The 19362-nt window shown below is 37.7% G+C and overlaps 2 protein-coding genes across 17 annotated transcripts in view; one reads left to right on the top strand and one right to left on the bottom strand.

The window, feature by feature from the left end:
• Positions 1–2236, top strand: part of GRIP1 (glutamate receptor interacting protein 1) — a 473755-nt gene extending 471519 nt beyond the window's left edge. For all 16 annotated transcript variants that reach the window (XM_075209477.1, XM_075209466.1, XM_075209465.1 and 13 more), the window contains one exon: positions 686–2236. In XM_075209477.1, the coding sequence (XP_075065578.1) occupies positions 686–922 (237 nt within the window). In that variant the 3' untranslated portion in view covers positions 923–2236. The remainder of the gene's footprint in view (positions 1–685) is intronic.
• Positions 1918–19362, bottom strand: part of HELB (DNA helicase B) — a 49494-nt gene continuing 32049 nt past the window's right edge. The window contains exons 10-14 of the mRNA XM_075209483.1: positions 18951–19040; positions 16973–17153; positions 6051–6185; positions 3954–4472; positions 1918–3308 (exon numbers count right to left, since the gene is read on the bottom strand). Of these exons, the coding sequence (XP_075065584.1) occupies positions 3195–3308; positions 3954–4472; positions 6051–6185; positions 16973–17153; positions 18951–19040 (1039 nt within the window). The 3' untranslated portion in view covers positions 1918–3194. The remainder of the gene's footprint in view (positions 3309–3953; positions 4473–6050; positions 6186–16972; positions 17154–18950; positions 19041–19362) is intronic.

Raw genomic sequence — 19362 nt, 5'->3', positions numbered from 1 at the left:
AAATACAACAGTATACAATAAAGGAAGCACATCAGTTTTGTGTCATGACTAGGGATTTACTGAACCTACTATTTCAGGGTTCTGGTGAATGTAAAGTATACCTAAATGATTAGAAACGTTTGGGCTGTTTGTTAATGCAGAATATGTATTAGCCTACACTAGTAACACAATACTCTACGTAAGACTGACATACTAGTACATGATTTACCACCCACCAGGTCAAATTTGGACTTGTATTGCATACACCGGAGTAGGAACTTGCATATATTAATAATCCCTTTAATATATCCTCTTTCTGACATTCTTTGGTAAGGTAACCAAAGAAATATAACAGTCGTGAGGTGGCCATACACTTATGAACTCTGATCTACATTAATGCAGTAAGATGCTGACTAACAATATCTAATATCTATCACTATATATGGTGGCTCCCCATCAGATGTAGGTTGGGATTCGGTAGTCTGTGTGTGCTCACATACATGCCAAACTGCATCCAAGTCGGTCGAAAATAGCCAATTTGTATTGTGTATGGGCAGTTACAACATATTTTTTTTTTAAGGTGCCATACATAACAGGTTCACTTTTAATTCTACCCTGCTAGCTGTCCAGTATTGTGTGACTGTTACATTACTAAATACAATTCTCACAAGGCATTTGTTTTCTTTCCCCCCCCCCATCATTTCAGGTAAATCACATCCGCACCAGAGACTTTGACTGCTGCTTGGTTGTCCCCTTAATAGCAGAATCGGGTAACAAGCTAGATTTGGTCATTAGCAGGAACCCCATTGCTTCTCAGAAGGAGGCATCAGATGTACCACACCTGGCAGTAGAGGAATGGACTGATCACAGTGACCCCTTCTCTCAAGCAGCTGCTGTACATCTATCGGCTATGGATATGAGAGACTCAACAAATACTTTATAGCAAAAACATTGTAGTTCAGTGACTTGGTAGCAAAAAAAACAACCTAATCTGGTGCTAAATCCCTGTCCTACAATTGATCTGTGACATTGAAGACACGGATGTCATTATGTGGCGTTACTGTTAAGCACAGGGGAGCTGAGACACTAGGTAAACTGATGGTCGTCCTCATACCTGAACCAACAAATGCTTTTTATAACTACTGAATATTAGTGCCATTCCTAGCAAAAACTTTCAACAAATATGGGGCTTTTGTGATGTGCATTTAAATGACTGGAAATAAAGTGTCTTATATTCCAGGCAATGTTCACGGACTACAGGGGAACTTATCCCATAAGACCCTCACTATGAATAGGTCTGTGCATATAATTTATAGCTGCCGAGTCGTTAAGCAGCACTTTCACCACATTTTAGCTCATTATTTCTCTCCTCTTTACCATAACAATAGTATGTTGGATTCAATCTATTCACCCTACAGCTTGGGCTCTGGTACACGTGCTATCTGTACTGTGTGTGGTTTAGTCCCCAATTAACCTTTTACCAGATTCTTGCAGTTAACATTCTTCATTAGTTTATAGCCATATTTTTGGGCACTATTTAAATGACAATAAATAGGGCTGAAACAGCATGGGGTTTAAGATGAACAGAATTTACTTGAGCCTGAAGTCAGTTATATATTTTTGGATTTCTCAGGCAATTTCAAACTGTGCAGGAGATGTCTACAGTTGGGGCATTTAATCCAAGCTCTGGTGTTTGTACAGTATAAATAAGAATTAGCATCAAGCGGTTTCCTCTCCCATGTCTCATAGTTGTTTTAGAAGTGTACATGTGTTAAAGAGCTTTGCCAATTGTCTAGCCCTGGAAGCAATAAAGTGATTCCTATTTTGATTGGATACTCACCAGCAGCCTTGTTTGCAAAACTTAGCAATGGCATCTGCTGAGCAGGAGAGGGTCCAGGAAGCCTGTATCTTGTGTGTCTAGCACACTTCACACTGCGGTCTTTTTGGTATTGTTTAATGGATAGGTTACTCTTACCTTACAAGCATACTGTTTTTAAAACCACTGCCAGTCAAAATATGAAGTGAACCAATATACAGAAATGGGAGAAAAGAAAATCATTTATCATAAGTCATTTAAATATGTATTTTTGTTTGTAACAAACAAGTATTAAACTGTAAAGTATTTTTGTACAAATTTACTACTTTAATAGCATGACATTTATTGTCTTATGTATGGTTTTGGGAACTCAACCTGTTGAAACTTTGTATGGAACAATCACACTGTACAAAAAAAAAATAAACAATGCTATAAAAACAAGGTGCCATATTAATACAAAACACAACCTGATTAACCAGCAGAAAAGGGGAATCCAAAAGAAAGGTTCACATTCTATTTTTTACTCTTACTTTACCAGACCCATATGGTTGTATGTATGTAGCTTTCTGCCATTGCCAGATCATCTGTCCACATCAAACATAACGTTTCAGCCTGTGAAATCTGAGGAAACAGATAATATTGTGGTTGGGGCTGGATGGATGCAGAGCTCTACATGTGATCCCTCTTCCACTGAAGAGTCTGTAGCTCCAGGTAATTTTAGTTATGCTCTGCTAGAAAAAGAGTATCTAAATACAAATTCTTGCCTACATCATTGGTTAGAGATCTTATGAATCTAAGTGAAACAAGTCCACATATCGGTAAACACTTTCAATGATTACATAAACATTGTGTTCTTTCAGATCGTGATATTTAACTAACTTGAAGGTTAAACCACTAATTGCTAAAATATTAATAGCGCTGTGAGCCTATACTTTGTTTTGATTACAAAGATACATTCCCACAAAAGAGCACTGAAGATATTACCCTGAGGCTGTTCTGGGGCAATTTTACGTTCCAGTGTAATCATTCAGGTAATTAACAGAGCGAAGACAAGAATATAATTATTAAAAAAACTATTTTGGTTCCTGACCTCAGCCATTAGTTACCACATGACATATAGTCACATTGCAATGCTATTGTGGCACAACAGCATACATCTAGACAGCGAAACACCAGTAGATAATAAAGATATAAGTATCTCTTAAATATGTAATCTCACTAGCATAAGATTTGTTTTTGTTCCTATAAAAATAGATCATTAAACATCAATAACCACAAGAAACACCTATACAATAAAGTGTAGACAGTCCCATCCAACGGAATATAAAAGGAAGTTCTGCTATGGGCCAAAGTGAAGAGACGGACTCTACTTGCTGTAGCTGGGAGAAAGGTGCATACTTCACTGCTTAGCCACTTTCCATTCTTTGGATTTGAAGAGCTCCTTGTGGCAAGGGCTATGGAGACTCAGGTTTTGGAGTTTAGTATCATTTGTGGGAGAAACTTCTGCCAAATCCTGCAAGAGAAAATGGATTCATCACATAATACACGGTACAGATACATTTGTACTACTTGGGGGAAAACATTTTATTATGTTATAAGATAGCTATATTTCAATGGCTGTAGAACAGTTTAATGAGCAACTAACAAGTTACTTCCTTAACCGACAGATCTATTTTTGAGTAAATGGCTACAAGTAGGTGGTTAAGACTTTGTGTCAGCTGTTTTGCTAACTGGCAGCTGTCAAGCTGTCATGATGTTTTATTTGCATACATCAGAATTTTATTTTGCTACATTACAATTCTTCATTATTTACTAGCTAAAGTGTAAATCTGTTGTTTCCAACTTTTTATAATGTTGTGACACAGACACCACAAGATTCATTCTTCTGTACTACAACAGTGTTTAAATATTGTAAAAAACAAATGTGTGTATTTTAAAACCATATTGAACTAAAATTAATTTCTTAATTTAAAATATAGCTCATATAATGCCCATTGCATTATTTTAAGACGATGCACTAGTCCATCAAATTCTTGTGACACAATGAGCCTGGTATTTTATCACAAATGTCTACACCAATGTTGTGCTATAAATGTTATTATTTCTTTTGAAATGTAGTGCTAAACAATCATAAAAAAAAGAAAACTATATATATTACCATAAAGTTGTCAACACGAGATATCTTGGGAGGGGTCTCTGCGTCACCTGTAGAACTTCCAGTCCTCTTTGCGACGGCAGCTCCCTCATCACACTGCTGAGAGAGGCCAGGTGAGATTGTGTGGTCGGCACAATCTCCCTTGGGTGAGGCTGCTTTAGGGGTGGTTGGCACAGGTGGGTATTTAAAGCGAGGTGGCGACTTAAGCTGTGTGTACGATAATTCATGTGAAGCCGGTATGACACTGGGCTCCTCTTCTGCCCCTTGTGTATTCTTTGGCTTTGTAGGCGGGGAGGCATTTGGCTGTGGATATGCTCTACTTTGAGGCAGTACATCTTTCAGACGCTTCTGTAATCTGGTTTTCCTTTCACGGGACTTATTGGCAACTGCTTGATCAAGCTGACATCCCTTTGCAATTATATAAACACGCTTGCGGCCTCGTGTTACAGCAGTGTATACATGTTTCCAGTTCTGCCTTCCAGTAGCACCCAGAACATATACAACGGTGTCCTCTTCTGAGCCCTGGATCCAGGCATAAGGATGTATGTATAGTTAGTTATATACGCTTTATATTCATATAGTAAATGTCTTCTAGGCTGGTTACTACATGGAATGCTTACAAAGCATAGAGCACAGCACTGATTGCCTCATTCAACCAGATTGCACCGTAGCCCTAAATATTATAATATTTGTATATTTTCTTTTTAAATTAGCTCTTCACGACATTACTAAGTAAATAAGTTACTTAGATTTCTTAGAGATTCTATCCTTTCTAAAAAGAAAAAAATGGTAAAAAAAACAAAACAAGCTATAACTAGTTAATTAAAAAAAATGGTAAAACATTAGTGTACATAAAGCAAAATAAATGCCCTTTTTATAGATTTACATATCCATAATACATTATTATGTATTTATGACAAAGCAAAGCTTTCAAAATTGGTATGTGTTTTGTTACTGAAACATGAACTTTATTTTTGATTATAAACAAGATAAGGTAGCAGTACAGCAAATGCTTTGCAATGAAATGGATACGTTAATGCAGGCTAAGATGTGAACTTTGTGTTTAAGTTAGATTCACTTATACTTGCACAACTTAACATTGAATTACTGTGTAACTAAATAGCAAAGCAACTCTATTTCAGTATTATTCACATATCTACTAAAACTGTAAATTGGAGGAACACAGCTCCTCCGTTGCCAACAGATTCAGGTATTTCCTTAGTTAAGGGTTTAGCCATATTGGACCAGGGTAGATTCCATCTAGGTTGCCCAGCACCTGAACAGCTAAAGATCACATCAAACAGCAACAGACTACCACGTATGTCGGACATACCAGGGGACCTAGAAACAGAATTTGGTGGCAGAAAAACCAACAGGTCCACCTAAACTGCCCTTTTTAAAGTGTATTCGTTCTTTTGTTTTATCATGGCATCCCCCAACATTCAAAGTAAGCCGCTGGACAGCGGGTAGTACCAGCTAATTAAAGAACAAGCACTGTCTGGAGTAAAGTACCAAATAATGGTATTATTATTATCCTTTATTTGTTAGGTGCCACAAAAGTTCTACAGCGCCGTACAGTGTACAAACAGTAGACTATACAGTGTAAGACATTACTGAACAATAAACACCAAAACTTCAGAGGCTCCAGGAAAGCTAATGCAGTAAAGATGGAGCAGAAGAACAGGTAAGGACACAGGATGTAAGCTCATTTGAGCAGGGCCCTCTTCCCTCCTAAGGGAGGGTGAACAAGACTCAGGCACAAGGGGAGTCAGTTGACGTATATGGGAGAGAAAAGGGACTGGGAGGAGAGAGAGGGGATAACGGGTTAGGTGGAAGGATGGTAGACCTGTGTCCCAGAGAAAAGACTGCTACCCATGTACTGCACAGGGAAAGTGTGACAATCTGACTAGAACTACATGAACCTCATCTGTTCATTTATTTAAACAATATTATATGCCTTTAATAATAGAACATTGTAATAAAAAGAAATCCCACAGATACATCTAGTGTAAATAATATCAAATCACAAAAATACTTTTAAATTCAACCTTATTTTTATTACGTTTTTTTCATATATTCAATGAAAGACCTTTTCTTTACCTGAAATGTGTGAATAGTTCTAGCCCATGCATGCTGTAAACCACTGCGACTTCTAAGGGCTTTATAATTCAGTGTATATGTTCGATCTTCTCCATCAAATAAAGTTAATTCACGAATTCCGTCTCTCTCAACATCCTATAAAATACCACAAATGCATTTAATCTACAAACGAAATATTGTCACCGCCCACGTTACGCCTCATATTCATTATGCACCTTAGTACAGCACTACCTATTGCCTCTTAATATAATGCTGGTCATACATGTGTGGAACTAATCACTGAACAATCCAATGTTACACACATGGATGGTACAGCTGTTTTTTTAGACTGGGGATCCTCACCCATATGTGGGCATAGCGGTGGGTCACTAAAGGCCCTTGAGGCACACAAGTACGTGGCTTTATTAAGGTATACAATGAAATACTCAACACACAGAAGCGTATCGGAGATTTACAGTTATCGGTCTATCCTGGTGACACACTAGGCCATAGCACACAGTACTGCAGCTTGGAGTGCACAACACACCCACTCCATTAAATTTGCCTGCCTCACCCTGATAAGGTACAAAACGGACTCCTCATATGTGGTGTTTGTTAGTGCAACAGTGAGTGGGGAGTGATTCAGTGTCCTGAAGGAGAGCTGCTTAAAAATAATCTCAAGTACATATGGTGGACCAGCGGGGTTCCGACAACTACATCATCGACCTCAAGACTGCGACTTCCTTTCCAAAGGGAAGAGTCAATACAGCTTGTGGATTGTAGTCAGTCTTAACACCCCAATAAAAAGGTGTCTCAAAACCTTCTACCCAGATATTGTCTTCCTCCATGAAATCCACTGGACGATCTTACAAAATCCACCCTTAAAATTGGACACTGGAAATTATCTCAGCACCCTATACCAATTTATACAAATTGATTTTAAAAACAAAAATTAACATAATCAATGACAGCTAATCTCATCATAGAAGGATACTTTAATACTATAGACAATCCTACCTTATACACACCTAGTAACACTTCGATATCAAACTTTAAACACTTGGAAAGTACACCTACTTAAAAGGTTATCGTGGACCCCTGAATACTGCAAAACAAAAATCAGATTCCATTCCAGGGTCCTCACCACCATGACTTGCACAGATTACATTCTAAATTTAAACATGCTCCTTCCTAGGCTCAGACATCCCTAAATTGAAAGCACCCTGGTCTCAGATCACACACCTATGTTAAAAGATATTCTCAATCGGGAACTGTTTACAGGCATTATGGATATTTCCAAGCGGGAAGTTTTAAGGACTGCCTTTGACACTTCCCTTTCTTAAAATTTTACGTTCTACTTAAATAGTTAATGGGATTATTGCCTATATGGCTAAAGAAAAATAAAAGTCCAATGTGTATCACAAGAAAGTCCCAAATAAGTATATTGAAATCCCAGACTTAGAGGTTTTACCTATATTAAAGAAAACTTCATTTCTTTCAGAATGCCATAAACTTGTACTCCAATGTGAACATGAACACATAAAAGAAAGAAAAATATAGTGCAACAAAATTCTTGAGTGAATGAATTGCTGATTACATCTCACAGCGAACCCACCGCTCTGTTGTTAATTCACTCACATTAAGGTTACTTGCATTTGGCACATAGCAGCACAGCTTGAGATGGTTACATCTGTAGAATAAAGCCTGCACCAAGATTACTCTTTATTATCATCCCACCCGATTCCTCCTCAACGCATAGACCAAAGGTCAAATAGAACGGTCGCACTTCAAAAGTCCACAGGAGCTGTGATGGAACACAGGATGATTTACACTGTGGAAGAACCCAATGCGTTTCTTTAACGAGAGATTTTTATGAATATAAGAAAACTCCTTAGATTCATAAAGACTTTGGCACTTCAATATACTCAATTGAGACTTTGTTGTGGTACACATTGGAGAGTTTTATTTTCCACGTGTTTCTATTTTATTTCTTATTTGTGTTTAAATGGAGAAAGCACTTATTATTTGTCTTGTTAATATTTATGTTTATAAGTTTAGTGATTTTGTACTTTTAGGTACTTTAGATACATTCGTTTGGTGATTAAGAAAGTATAGTTTATTTTTCTTTAAACATTAAATGAAGACTATAAAGTAAAATACAATGACTTGCATGACAAGGATACAACAACTACAAAAAACAAAATTATACAGAAATTAGAAAACTTTCTTATTCATCGCGCATAATGTAAAATACTATGATAAAAGTAAATTGGGGAAAATGTTGGCACACTTGGCTAAAATGCGAAAATAAAAAAACTATTATCTCAATTAAAAACAACTTGAGAAAAAAATATATACCACACCCTTCACATAACTAAATAATTCTACTCTTATTATAAAACTTTATATATTACCAATTCAAGTTTACAACAAAGAATGCTTCAAAAAGCGAAAACTTGTAAACTTGATATCAATCGCTAAGAAGAAAATAAAATACAGACAGGAAAGAGAAAGTTAAATTGGTTATTACTAATACACACTGAAATAAGGCCCCAAGTTCTGATGGTCTAAGTCAGGGGTCGGGAGCCACCAGCTCCGATGTACTTCTGGCTGACACATCGGCGCTTCGCAGCTGCATTACTAAAGCAGCCGAAGATGGCAGAAATGGAGCTGCTGCGTGTTTTAATAGTCTTCGGCTATTTTATTGAATCAGCTGCAAGGCTCCCTTGAGGAATGAATGATGTATGTGCAGAGTCTCCAGGGTAAATATGTGGCCTTGTGTGATCTGGGGCCACACCTAGGTGGCCTTGTGTGATCTGGGGCCACACCTAGGTGGCATTATGTAAAGTAAATCAAATTTGATAGTTTTACTGTGTGTGTGTGTGTAATATATCCAATATGGATATTTTACTTATCTTTTTTCCAATTAATTCATAAAAATCAGACACTTCCTAACTTTAATGAAGCCTATACTATCATTCTTCTCAAACCAAAAACATACTCCAAAACGGTAAATTCATATAGATCGATAACCTTACAAAATTAAGATTTTAGACTTAAATCAAAATCCAAGGCTATAGCCAGCAGATATCAAGATATTATGCCACATTTACTGACCCACCATCAATTAGGTTTTATCCATGGGTGCTATTTGTCAAAGGAATTATGAGGCAGTAACAGCTTCTATTGCAATACTAAGAGCACTGAAAATATAAAACTTAGTTTATAAGCAGAGAAGACGTCAAATCTTGTGGTTTTATCTTATTTGCAAAACATATTTGTACTTTTATTTGCACTTTTGGCCTCCCTTTTCACATATGCAACAAAAGAGTAGTATCTATAAAGAAGTCCAGAGGCAAAGAGTAGGGATTCCCCCGATCATGATCATCCCTATTATTTAATTTAACTGATGAGCCCCTATTACATATACTCTAATCCAGGGGTCAGGGAACTTTTTTACCTTTTACCCCCAAATATATTTAGATACGCCGACGTTACACCCTTGATTTGAAAAGGAAAAAGGAAGGAAATCATATATTATTAATTATTGGAATTCAAAATTTCTTTGAAAGCTTCAACTTCAAACCTTCATGTTTTGGAGAAATGATGTTGCTTCATTTTTGATACGAGAGCATCAATATTGGGGCATTTTTATGTCAGAGCAATTTGGATACAGTCTTCAGCGTCCAATCGATTTCTCTGCTTTGGTTTTTATGTTCGTTGGAGTGGAAAATCCTTGTTCGCAAAGTAGGTTGTTGCAAAAGGCAGAAACTTTTTGACTGCCTCCTCATGTGCAATGTTGATGCCTTTACAGCTGTTGACATCCAAAAATATGACAGATCTGCTTTGTTTTCAAATGCAATACGTGATTCATTATTGCATCGCAGCTCAAGAAGTGCCTCTGCCAACCCTTGAGGCTCTTCTGGTACAACAGCAATTTCACATTTAAAGGGGTCTACAATCCAACTGACAGCATGTGAATCGGCAGCATTACCCCCAGGAATTTCATTTTTACCCCATTTGGGGTAATTTACTCCTGGTTCCTGACCACTGCTGTAATCCTTGTACAAATTTCAAGGTATCATAGGAATACCACTATAAAGTGACTTGCTTGTGCATATTATATACTTTTGTGTATTTCAAATCCTAAACAAAATCTACACATAATATTTGACAAAATATATTCATATGGCAACATATTAGATTTTCACATAAACATTCATAAATCTATACCCGTGGCACTGGGTAACACAGTCCAAGCTTCTTGAAACTGCAAATTCCATCTTCAATGGCCACCATAACTTATCTGGACATATAAATGCTCAAATATACATGACTTTTATAGGCTCAATATAGAAAAACTGATTAAAAATGTCAATACACAAGTGCAATCATCTGCAGCTCTCTTTTTAGAGAGGGACAACCTTATCAAAGTTATTACTTTTCCCAGGGTATCATACCCTCTACAGGTATTTAATGTGTCCAAAAAAGACAAATCCATGTTAACCGCTGTATATTAATATTTAAAAGTACTGGATAACTTCCCAAAACACATACAATCATTTGAACAAGAATTCCTATCAAATAACCTACTTCTTAAATCCACATAAAGGAAACACAATTAAAAAGGTACACATTTGTTTTTTATCTCCTTCATACAAAGTTATTAAAACACTCTTCCACACTAGTCAGGACTAGTCTACCATACAACGTGTCAGCTGGGTTTTGGACTTCAATACTATAAAGTTTGGAGAAAGTACAGTTATGGCCAAAAGTTTTGAGAATGACACAAGTATTGGTTTTCACAAAGTTTGCAGCTTCAGTGTTTTTAGACCTTTTTGTCAGATGTTACTATGGTATACTGAAGTAAAATTACAAGCATTTCACAACTGTCAAAGACTTTTATTGACAATTACATTAAGTTTATGCAAAGAGTCAATATTTGCAATGTTGAACCTTCTTTTTGAAGACCTCTGTAATTCGCCCTGGCATTCTGTCAATCAATTTCTTGGCCACATACTGACTGATGGCCGCCCATTCTTGCCTAATCAATGCTTGGAGTTTGTCAGAATTTGTAGGATTTTGTTTGTCCACCTGCCTCTTGAGGATGGACAACAAGTTCTCAATGAAATTAAGTTCTGGTCATGGACCCAAATTTCGATGTATTGATACAGAGTCACTCAGTTATCACTTTTGCTTTATGGCAAGGTGCTCCATCATGCTGGAAATGAATTTTTCTTCACCAAACTGTTCTTGAATGGTTGGATGGTTTATTAATGGCTGTGTTCTTAGTCTAAATTGTGAGTGAGCCCACTCCCTTGGCTGAGAAGCAACCCCACATGAATGATCTCAGGATGCTTTACTGTTGGAAAGGTGAGTGCTACCATCAGTCCTGTGACATGCCATCTCCGGACAAGCTTTTTTCCAGATGCCCCAAACAATCTGAAAGGGAATTCAGAGAAAATGACTTTACCCAAGCCCTCTGCAGTCCAATCCCTGTACCTTTTGCAGAATATCAGTCGGTCCCTGTTGTTTTTCCTGAAGAGAAGTGGCTTCTTTGCTGGGGTTCTTGACACCAGGCCATCCTTCAAAAGTCTTCGCCTCTCTGTGCATGCAGATGCACTCACACCTGCCTGCTGCCATACCGGAGCAAGCTCTGCACTGGTGGTGAACCGATCCCGCAGCCGAATCAACTTTAGGAGACAGTACTGGCACTTGCTGGATGTTCTTGGGTGCCCTGAAGCCTTCTTCACAATTATTGAACCTCTTTTCTTGAAGTTCTTAATTATATGATAAATGGTCGATTTAGGTGCAATCTTACTAGCAGCAATATCCTTGCCTGAGAAGCCCTTTTTGTGCATAGCAATGATGACTGCACGTGTTTCCTTGCAGCTAACCATGGTTAACAGAGGAAAAACAATGATTTCAAGCACCACCCTCCTTTTAAAGCTTCCAGTCTGTTGTTCTAACTCAATAAGCATGACAGAGTGATCTCCAGCCTTGTCCTCATCAATACTCTCACCTGTGTTAACGAGATAATCACTGACCTGATGTCAGCTGGTCCTTTTCTGGCAGGGCTGAAATGCAGTGGAAATGTTTTTTGGGATAAAAGTTAATTGTCATGGCAAAGAGGGACTTTTTAATGAATTGCAATCCATCTTATCACTCTTCATGACATTCTGGAGTATATGCAAATTGTCATCATAAAAACTGAGGCAGCAGAGTTTGTGAAAAATAATATTTGTGTCATTCTCAAAACTTTTGCCCTTGACTGTAACACAAAGGACCACCCTGCTGTTTCGCACATTTCTTCAGTAGAGGTTGATGCTTTATCTAATGCTGATTCTGCCATTGGCTCTAGCTGAATGTGCCTTATTGGAGTGTGGAATCTCTTGACCATTAAGCCTCCTAGATACAAGATCTAGCAATAGTGGCCACTCAGAAATTTTGACTATGGGCAAAAATAAAGGATATGTGCTTTAGTCAGAGACAGATAAATGCATATTGCTGTAACAAAATCCAGACAACGACATTTTTTCTCATTGGACACTTGGGCCTTGGTCATAGCAAAGGAAGAACAATCTCCTGATTTACATGAAGTTCTGATACTTCTTTTTGAAGAAAAGTAGGATTTGTCCTAAGAACTACCTTATCTTGGAATAGAATGAAAAGGAGGCTCTTCTACCCAAAGTGCTTTCTGCTCCAATACTCTATGTGCAGGTATAATTGCTATTAAATAGGAAGAGGATGATGACATATTCATCTTATATTCTCTGCTGCCTTATGACAAACCTGTCTGGTTATATTACTACGCAGGAAATTAGCTACAAAGTTTATGTTTTGCAGAAACTCTAGAATGTGACGATTAGAGTAACTAGTTGGTGTTATTTTTTTCAAAACACACCAGTTACTGAATGTTTCCCAACTTGTATAGTACACATTGGAAGTCATTTCTTACTTTCAATAATAATGTGGAGCTCACCCTGGTTGAAAAACCCTGATGTCTCAGTCTCCATTTAGTAGCTGTGCTGTCAATTTCCAAGAGGTTGAATGCGTATACCAGGCTTGTCTTTGATGTAGAATATTGTACCATACAGGAAGATACAATGGTTGTGCTACTGCCAACTGAATGACCTCTGAAAATCTGGGTCTGAGAGGCCAATAAAGGAAGGATTGCAATTCATTTTACCCAGTTCTTTCTCTTAGGATTCATGGTGATTAGAGGGAAAACATCCCCAGACTGAACTGCCGTCTCATCAGGAGAGCATCTATTGCTTCGGTTGTCCACATACCGTGAATAAAACATCCCTACTTTGGAGTCTTCAGCTTTTACCATGAGGCCTATTTGTGGATACCCCCCCCCCCCCACTTGTACCCTGGAGAGTGATCTCTCAACAATATAATCTTTGTGTAAATTATGGACAAGTGAGTAAATCTGCTTTGATATGGTCTAAATCAGCTATGTAGTCTGCAGATAGATCCCCAGGAAGTTTCCTGGCTATTGCAAAATTGGACTGTAATCATCATTGCTTGGTTTCTTGTACCACCTTGGTAATTGATTTTTGCCACTAACATCCAGAAATTGTTTCCTGAAAATGGAGATAGTCTTTGAATACTGCAAACATTTCTCCATTTCAAAATGTGAGGACAGCTTGGCTGTCTGTTCTTGTCACAGTCCTTGAGCTGTCAGATGACCACAGTGGACACTTCAATCTTGCCACCATCTATGTTAATTATGATCCAACCATGGTCTAAAGATTTTCCAACAGTCAGCATGCCTTCCTTTGACCATTATTGCAGACCTTTGTCTTGCTTCTTTTCATAAACAAATTAGTTGATGCAAGTCTTGGACATCTCTGCTGCAAGAAAACAGTTTTGCAGATACTTCGCATGAAATCTTGCCCAGAGTGGGGAAAGGAGTGCCTTGCTCTAATATCACAAAACATACATTTCCCATCATGCCCAGTGGGTTGTAATATTGAGTTAATGAAAATGACTTTTTCATTGCCATATGAAAGGTCCACATAATGTGTGAGTTCACCTAAGGGAGTTGCCATTGAAATAATACTACGTATGGTGGAAGGGGCTATTGGGCAAGGGGGGGCAGACCACAAGCTGACCCAAGTGAGTTGCATAATGTTTAGAAATGTCTGGGAGTCCGTACCACCCTCTGAAGCCAATCTAATAAGTGCCGAGAATTTGAGCCTAAGTGACTTGTCTAAAACAAGCAGAGAAGGAATGTGCATTTTAAACAGAAGTAACGCGAACAACCAGGAGATAATGTATTTTTCAAATTTTCTCATTCATTTTGAGGGATCATGAATAATAATTCCCTAGCAGTCTTTAATTGTAAGAAAATTTCTTTGGGCAATATTTGACCTTAATTTATGTGCTAATAGTTTGTGGGACCCTACTCATAGAAACTTTTATTTAACCATATCAGAGCGCACTCAGTAAAGGGAGATGGGATAATATTTAACTATCCTCTCAAGGCACTTATTTCAGAGAGTGTTTGGATGTAAACTGGTAATTTATGTAAGGCTTCCAGTTTCTGAAGTAGAGATGCTCAGGCTCGGTTCCCCGAGAACCGAACACACCCGAACATAAATCACATAATTTTGCTAATAACACTAATTTCAAGTCATTTGCAATCAATTTTGACCACCTCACAGATCACAATATTATTTTCATACACTTTCAGACAAAGACTGCAGCGACCTGGCTGGATGGTAAGCGATAGAGCAATGACACAAACACAATGCAGTTCATAGCAAATCTAGGACACATTGGCACAAAGCAGTGGCAGAAAAGAAAAGTGGTGCAAGATGGAATGGTGCTCGGGCCCGCCCGCCCTCCCACCCACCGTTATGTTGGATCTTAAAAAGGAATCCAAAATTCGCGAGATCCGAGGACGTAACAATGACGTTTTGCCTCGTTTTCAAATCGGAAAAAGCGCAAAGGTACCGGATCTGCTAAGTTCGGGTATATTCGGTTCTCGGGAAACAGACCCTGAGCATCTCTACTTGTAACATGTCTAAACAGATCTCTAGTTTCTTTAGTTTCAGGGATGGTTGCAAGTGACTCTTTCCTTGCTGGCAATACAAACATGTTGTTCCAGTGCTTGTAAGACCCAGTGCCATAACTTTGGCTTACTCCTGTTTGTTTGAGAGGGATGGATGGATAGTAGAATTTTGGCACTTCCAATATAATTAAAGATACCCTGGTAGACAAACAAAATACAAACAATGGACAGAGATAATGTACAGCATAAGATGAGCACTCTTGGGACTGATATCTATTAGTAAATTATTGGTTAAATCATACCAAAATCTCATACTCCTTAATGAAAAAAAATACTCCTTAAAAATGTTGAAAAGTAATTTTACTATGCAGAAAAAAATGACTGACTCTACACCTCTCTTCCATCTTCTGTAACCTACTGTCTCTCTGCTGTCCAAAACAGAGCTTATTATCTTCTTTCATCCCAGTCACTGAATCCCCTCACCGCTAACACCACAAATTCTAGTCTTCCAAGTCCGCTGCATTGGTATAACCCTTGACTCCATCCTCTGCTTTACTCTCCACATATAGTCCCTCTTTCAGTCATGTCACTACCAATGTCAAAATATTTCTAGAATATGACCTTTTCTTACCCTGGATGCAACCACAACTCAAACACATTCTCTCATAATCTCCTGTCCAGACTACTGTAACCTCCTCCTACCTGGCATTCCTCATGTCCCTATTTCAATCCTTCCAAAATGACACGGAAAGACTGATCCTCCTCTCTTACCACTTCCCTGCACATCGCTACCCTCCATACATCGATCACAATCCATTTCATATTGCTCACTCTCATACAAAGCCCTTAACACCACCACATCTTCATGCTTCTGAACCTTATCTCTAAATAATCTCCATGCACACACTTAGATCTACCTCTGACCAGGGTCTTGCCTCCTCTCAGATAACCACCTTTCTCTCCCACCTACAAGACTTCTCCTGTGCCGCTATCCACCTATGGAATTCCCTACCACACCTGATCAGTTCCTCCCCCAACCTTCACATCTTTAAATGCTTTCTTAAAACCCAACTCTTTACTAGAGGCTACCCTATTCACACTGGCTACTGTCCCAATCCCCAGAATCACACCTGCTCTTTTTCCACTAGACTGTAAGCTCTCTCACAAGCAGGGCCCTCCATAATCTATGTTTTCATGTCTGTATGTATTTTTTTGGTCTAACTTGCATTACCCTGCTTTATGTATACTCTGTGGAGCACTCTGGTGCTTACAAATCATTATTATTATTATTATTATTAATAACAACAACAAAAACAACCACTACCACCAGAAGAGTCCTTAACTAATGATTTACTTCATCTCATTTGCAACACAAATAGCGTTTTTTATTATTTATGCAAGTGTAGCCAAGTGCACTGTAGTTAATGCAATGCCCCATCAGTTCCAATCATTTAAGTGATGTGTCTTCACAGCATACTGTACCCACACATGCAAACCGCATAAACCAAAGTTTGAATCACAAGCAGGATAAACGCAGGTGTTCCACAAAATGTGTTTCACACGTAGATAAGTGTGCATAACAACCCAACTGCTTAATGTGAACTGGCAACCGAGACTGGAGAAGATGAGGGCAGACTGAGCCGAAATGCATGGGGCGTGGCAGAATATACATTATGGTCAATGCTTACTCACGTTGAAATGGAAAATTACAACTAAAAGCCTCAGGATTGGGTTGTTTTAAAACAGGGCACTGAATCATAGTTTTGTATAATGTTACTATAGTATAAATTTTGACAAAAGAACTCGTGAAAGTGAGAAAGTCAGACTGCCATTTTTCTCACAAGATGCAGTAATCGAAGATTTCCCTCATCTTACTAAACTGAGTGATACATGAATGAACTAAAGATTTAAAATTACTTACTTCATCTATAAAAAATAATTCTCCATTACAGAGCCTTTCATTTTCATCCAGCTCCTGTTTATCCTGGGCCTCTGTACTGTGGTCAGCACTGCCCAGTCCTGAGCAATTTTTTTCTGGTTGAATCTGACTCAGGCCGACAGTTTCAATGGAAAGTGGCTTGTTTCGTTCTGTAGAGGAATGCCTAGGATAAAGAGGATTTGTGATGACAACAATAACGTTCAACAGATGCCACAATGTATGTGCTTGCTTCACATATGAAGAGTGGTTAATCAAAATACCAGTACCAAAGTTACATATTTCTCTCTTACTTTCAATAAATGGAACCACAAAATCAGATGAAATGGGAGCAATATTGTAGCAAATATGCAAGTCTTGCATAACATATTATGAAAGAGTTAAACAAATAAAGTGAAATTACTATTAGCTACGGTATAGTTCTTATTTCTAGCAGAAACGTAATTATCATGAGTCCTGTCAGCTCATGATGAATAAAGAACGTGAGTATAGGAATACAAAATGTTAAAACAAAACACACACACACACACACACCATAAAAAGGATGTGTTTATGAATACTTGAAAATGATTACATTTTTACCATGTTTGTAATAACACTATGCACACCGCAACATTACCATAATGCAGAAAACGTCACCCAATATAGAGGAGAGATGCGCAGATACATTTCAGACCTAGAAACCTGCCGGATTGGAATAACGCTGTACTACCAGTAATACTAGGTTTTAGTTTAAACACTTAAAGACCGCAGGGTTTTTCGCCTCTTCATGACTGAATCTAGGCATCAAAAATGGGAAATTTGTTCCAAATATATACATAGTATAAAGTATATATACACTTATATAGTATACTTCTATATCTTTTTTGACACAAGTGACGCATATACTGGTTTTCAGGATAGATAGGGCTTTGACTAAGTAGAACATTAAAAAAAGAATCTTTATATTGGTAAAATTCAATTATCTAGGAAAAGAAGATACATATTTCATGATTCTTTTCATTTCACATAATTAGAACAACTTCCTGATAGTCAACTCTAAACGTAATATCCTATTTCCTTAGTATAGGAACACAAGTTTAACAAAGTTGTAAGGTCCCAGAAAGGTGGTGTATATTTTACCTTTACATTTCACCACCCCATAATGGTATACTACTACCACTGAACACGTCAAGCATGTACACATAATGTGAAGGTTGTAAAGGACATTTTTGTTACTTAAATAAATAAAAAGTAAATAATAGCTTTTATTTTGTGTTACATCGTACAAATCCCCTATAGTAAGGGAGGCTCTAGTGGATGCCACCAGCACACTACCAGTATTTTATCCAGAATTACTTTGATCCAAAAGCAGTATATATGTAAGCTACAATTAGATCCCTCTTATTAATACTATTAGATCTAGAATAACTTGGAAGATCCAGTCAGGGCCTCAAATACCCTCCTATAGGCTGCGCCCACAACTGAGTAAATCCAAGGTTTCCTTAGCAATACCAGTCAATGTATACAGTAAGAAGCAATTATCCATTTATTCAGCGCTGACTTTGGACATACTGATTTGGTTCTTCACCTTCAAGGGAACTTTGGTGCTAAAAACCTGGGTCTAACAACAAAGGAAGGCGTCTGTCATTACCAGCCACAGCAAGTATATATCGGGTTACAGCCAGAGGTAAATCTACTACGGTCAGCTGGGCGTCTGATAAAATACCCATCGTCACGCAAAACGAAGCTAATATTTTGGTAGATTTCTACATGTCTTCCATATCAACTATAGGTGATGGCATGTACTCTTCATGAAGGCAACAACAAAAAGTTCATAATTTGCATTCTTAACAATAATGGTCGTTAAAAAAATCAACACAAAGTTTACTGATTTGGGTTTTCTCTGTTCCCTTTCTAAATAAAGAGTTAAAAAAAAAAAAAACACCAACATGAGAAAAGCAACACAAAACAAAGCACCTACCTGAGTTTGGTTAGAAGTTCTTTGACATACGCATTTTTAGTGCAGCATACCTTGTCTCTACATTGGAATTCAAATCTGTTCCTATGATTCCTGATAAAGAGAAACATTAAGTTACCTTTTTCACCTTGCTAATCTTGCACACAGGGAGACGTTTATAAAGATAAACAAATGCAAACTTTTTTTTTTTAACCTGCTGCTAACAAATTTTTACAATGGATTTTAAAAGTGTTCATAAGGTTGCATTGGGAGAATTCACATTTTAAAGTAAGTGGGTTGGACTTAATTTAGCAAACATCATGTATTTTATTTTTACAGAAGAAGTGAAAAAATAAATCCACACTAAATATCATGCAGGAGGGGGAGGGCTGTTTTGAGATGCAAGTTCATCATTTGTGAATTCATTGACATCAAT

This window comes from Mixophyes fleayi, chromosome 4 (assembly GCF_038048845.1).
Source record: "Mixophyes fleayi isolate aMixFle1 chromosome 4, aMixFle1.hap1, whole genome shotgun sequence".
NCBI classification, from domain to species: Eukaryota; Metazoa; Chordata; class Amphibia; order Anura; family Limnodynastidae; genus Mixophyes; species Mixophyes fleayi.
The sequence above is the reverse complement of the archived record's forward strand: the minus strand, read 5'-3'. Positions and strand labels throughout refer to the sequence as shown.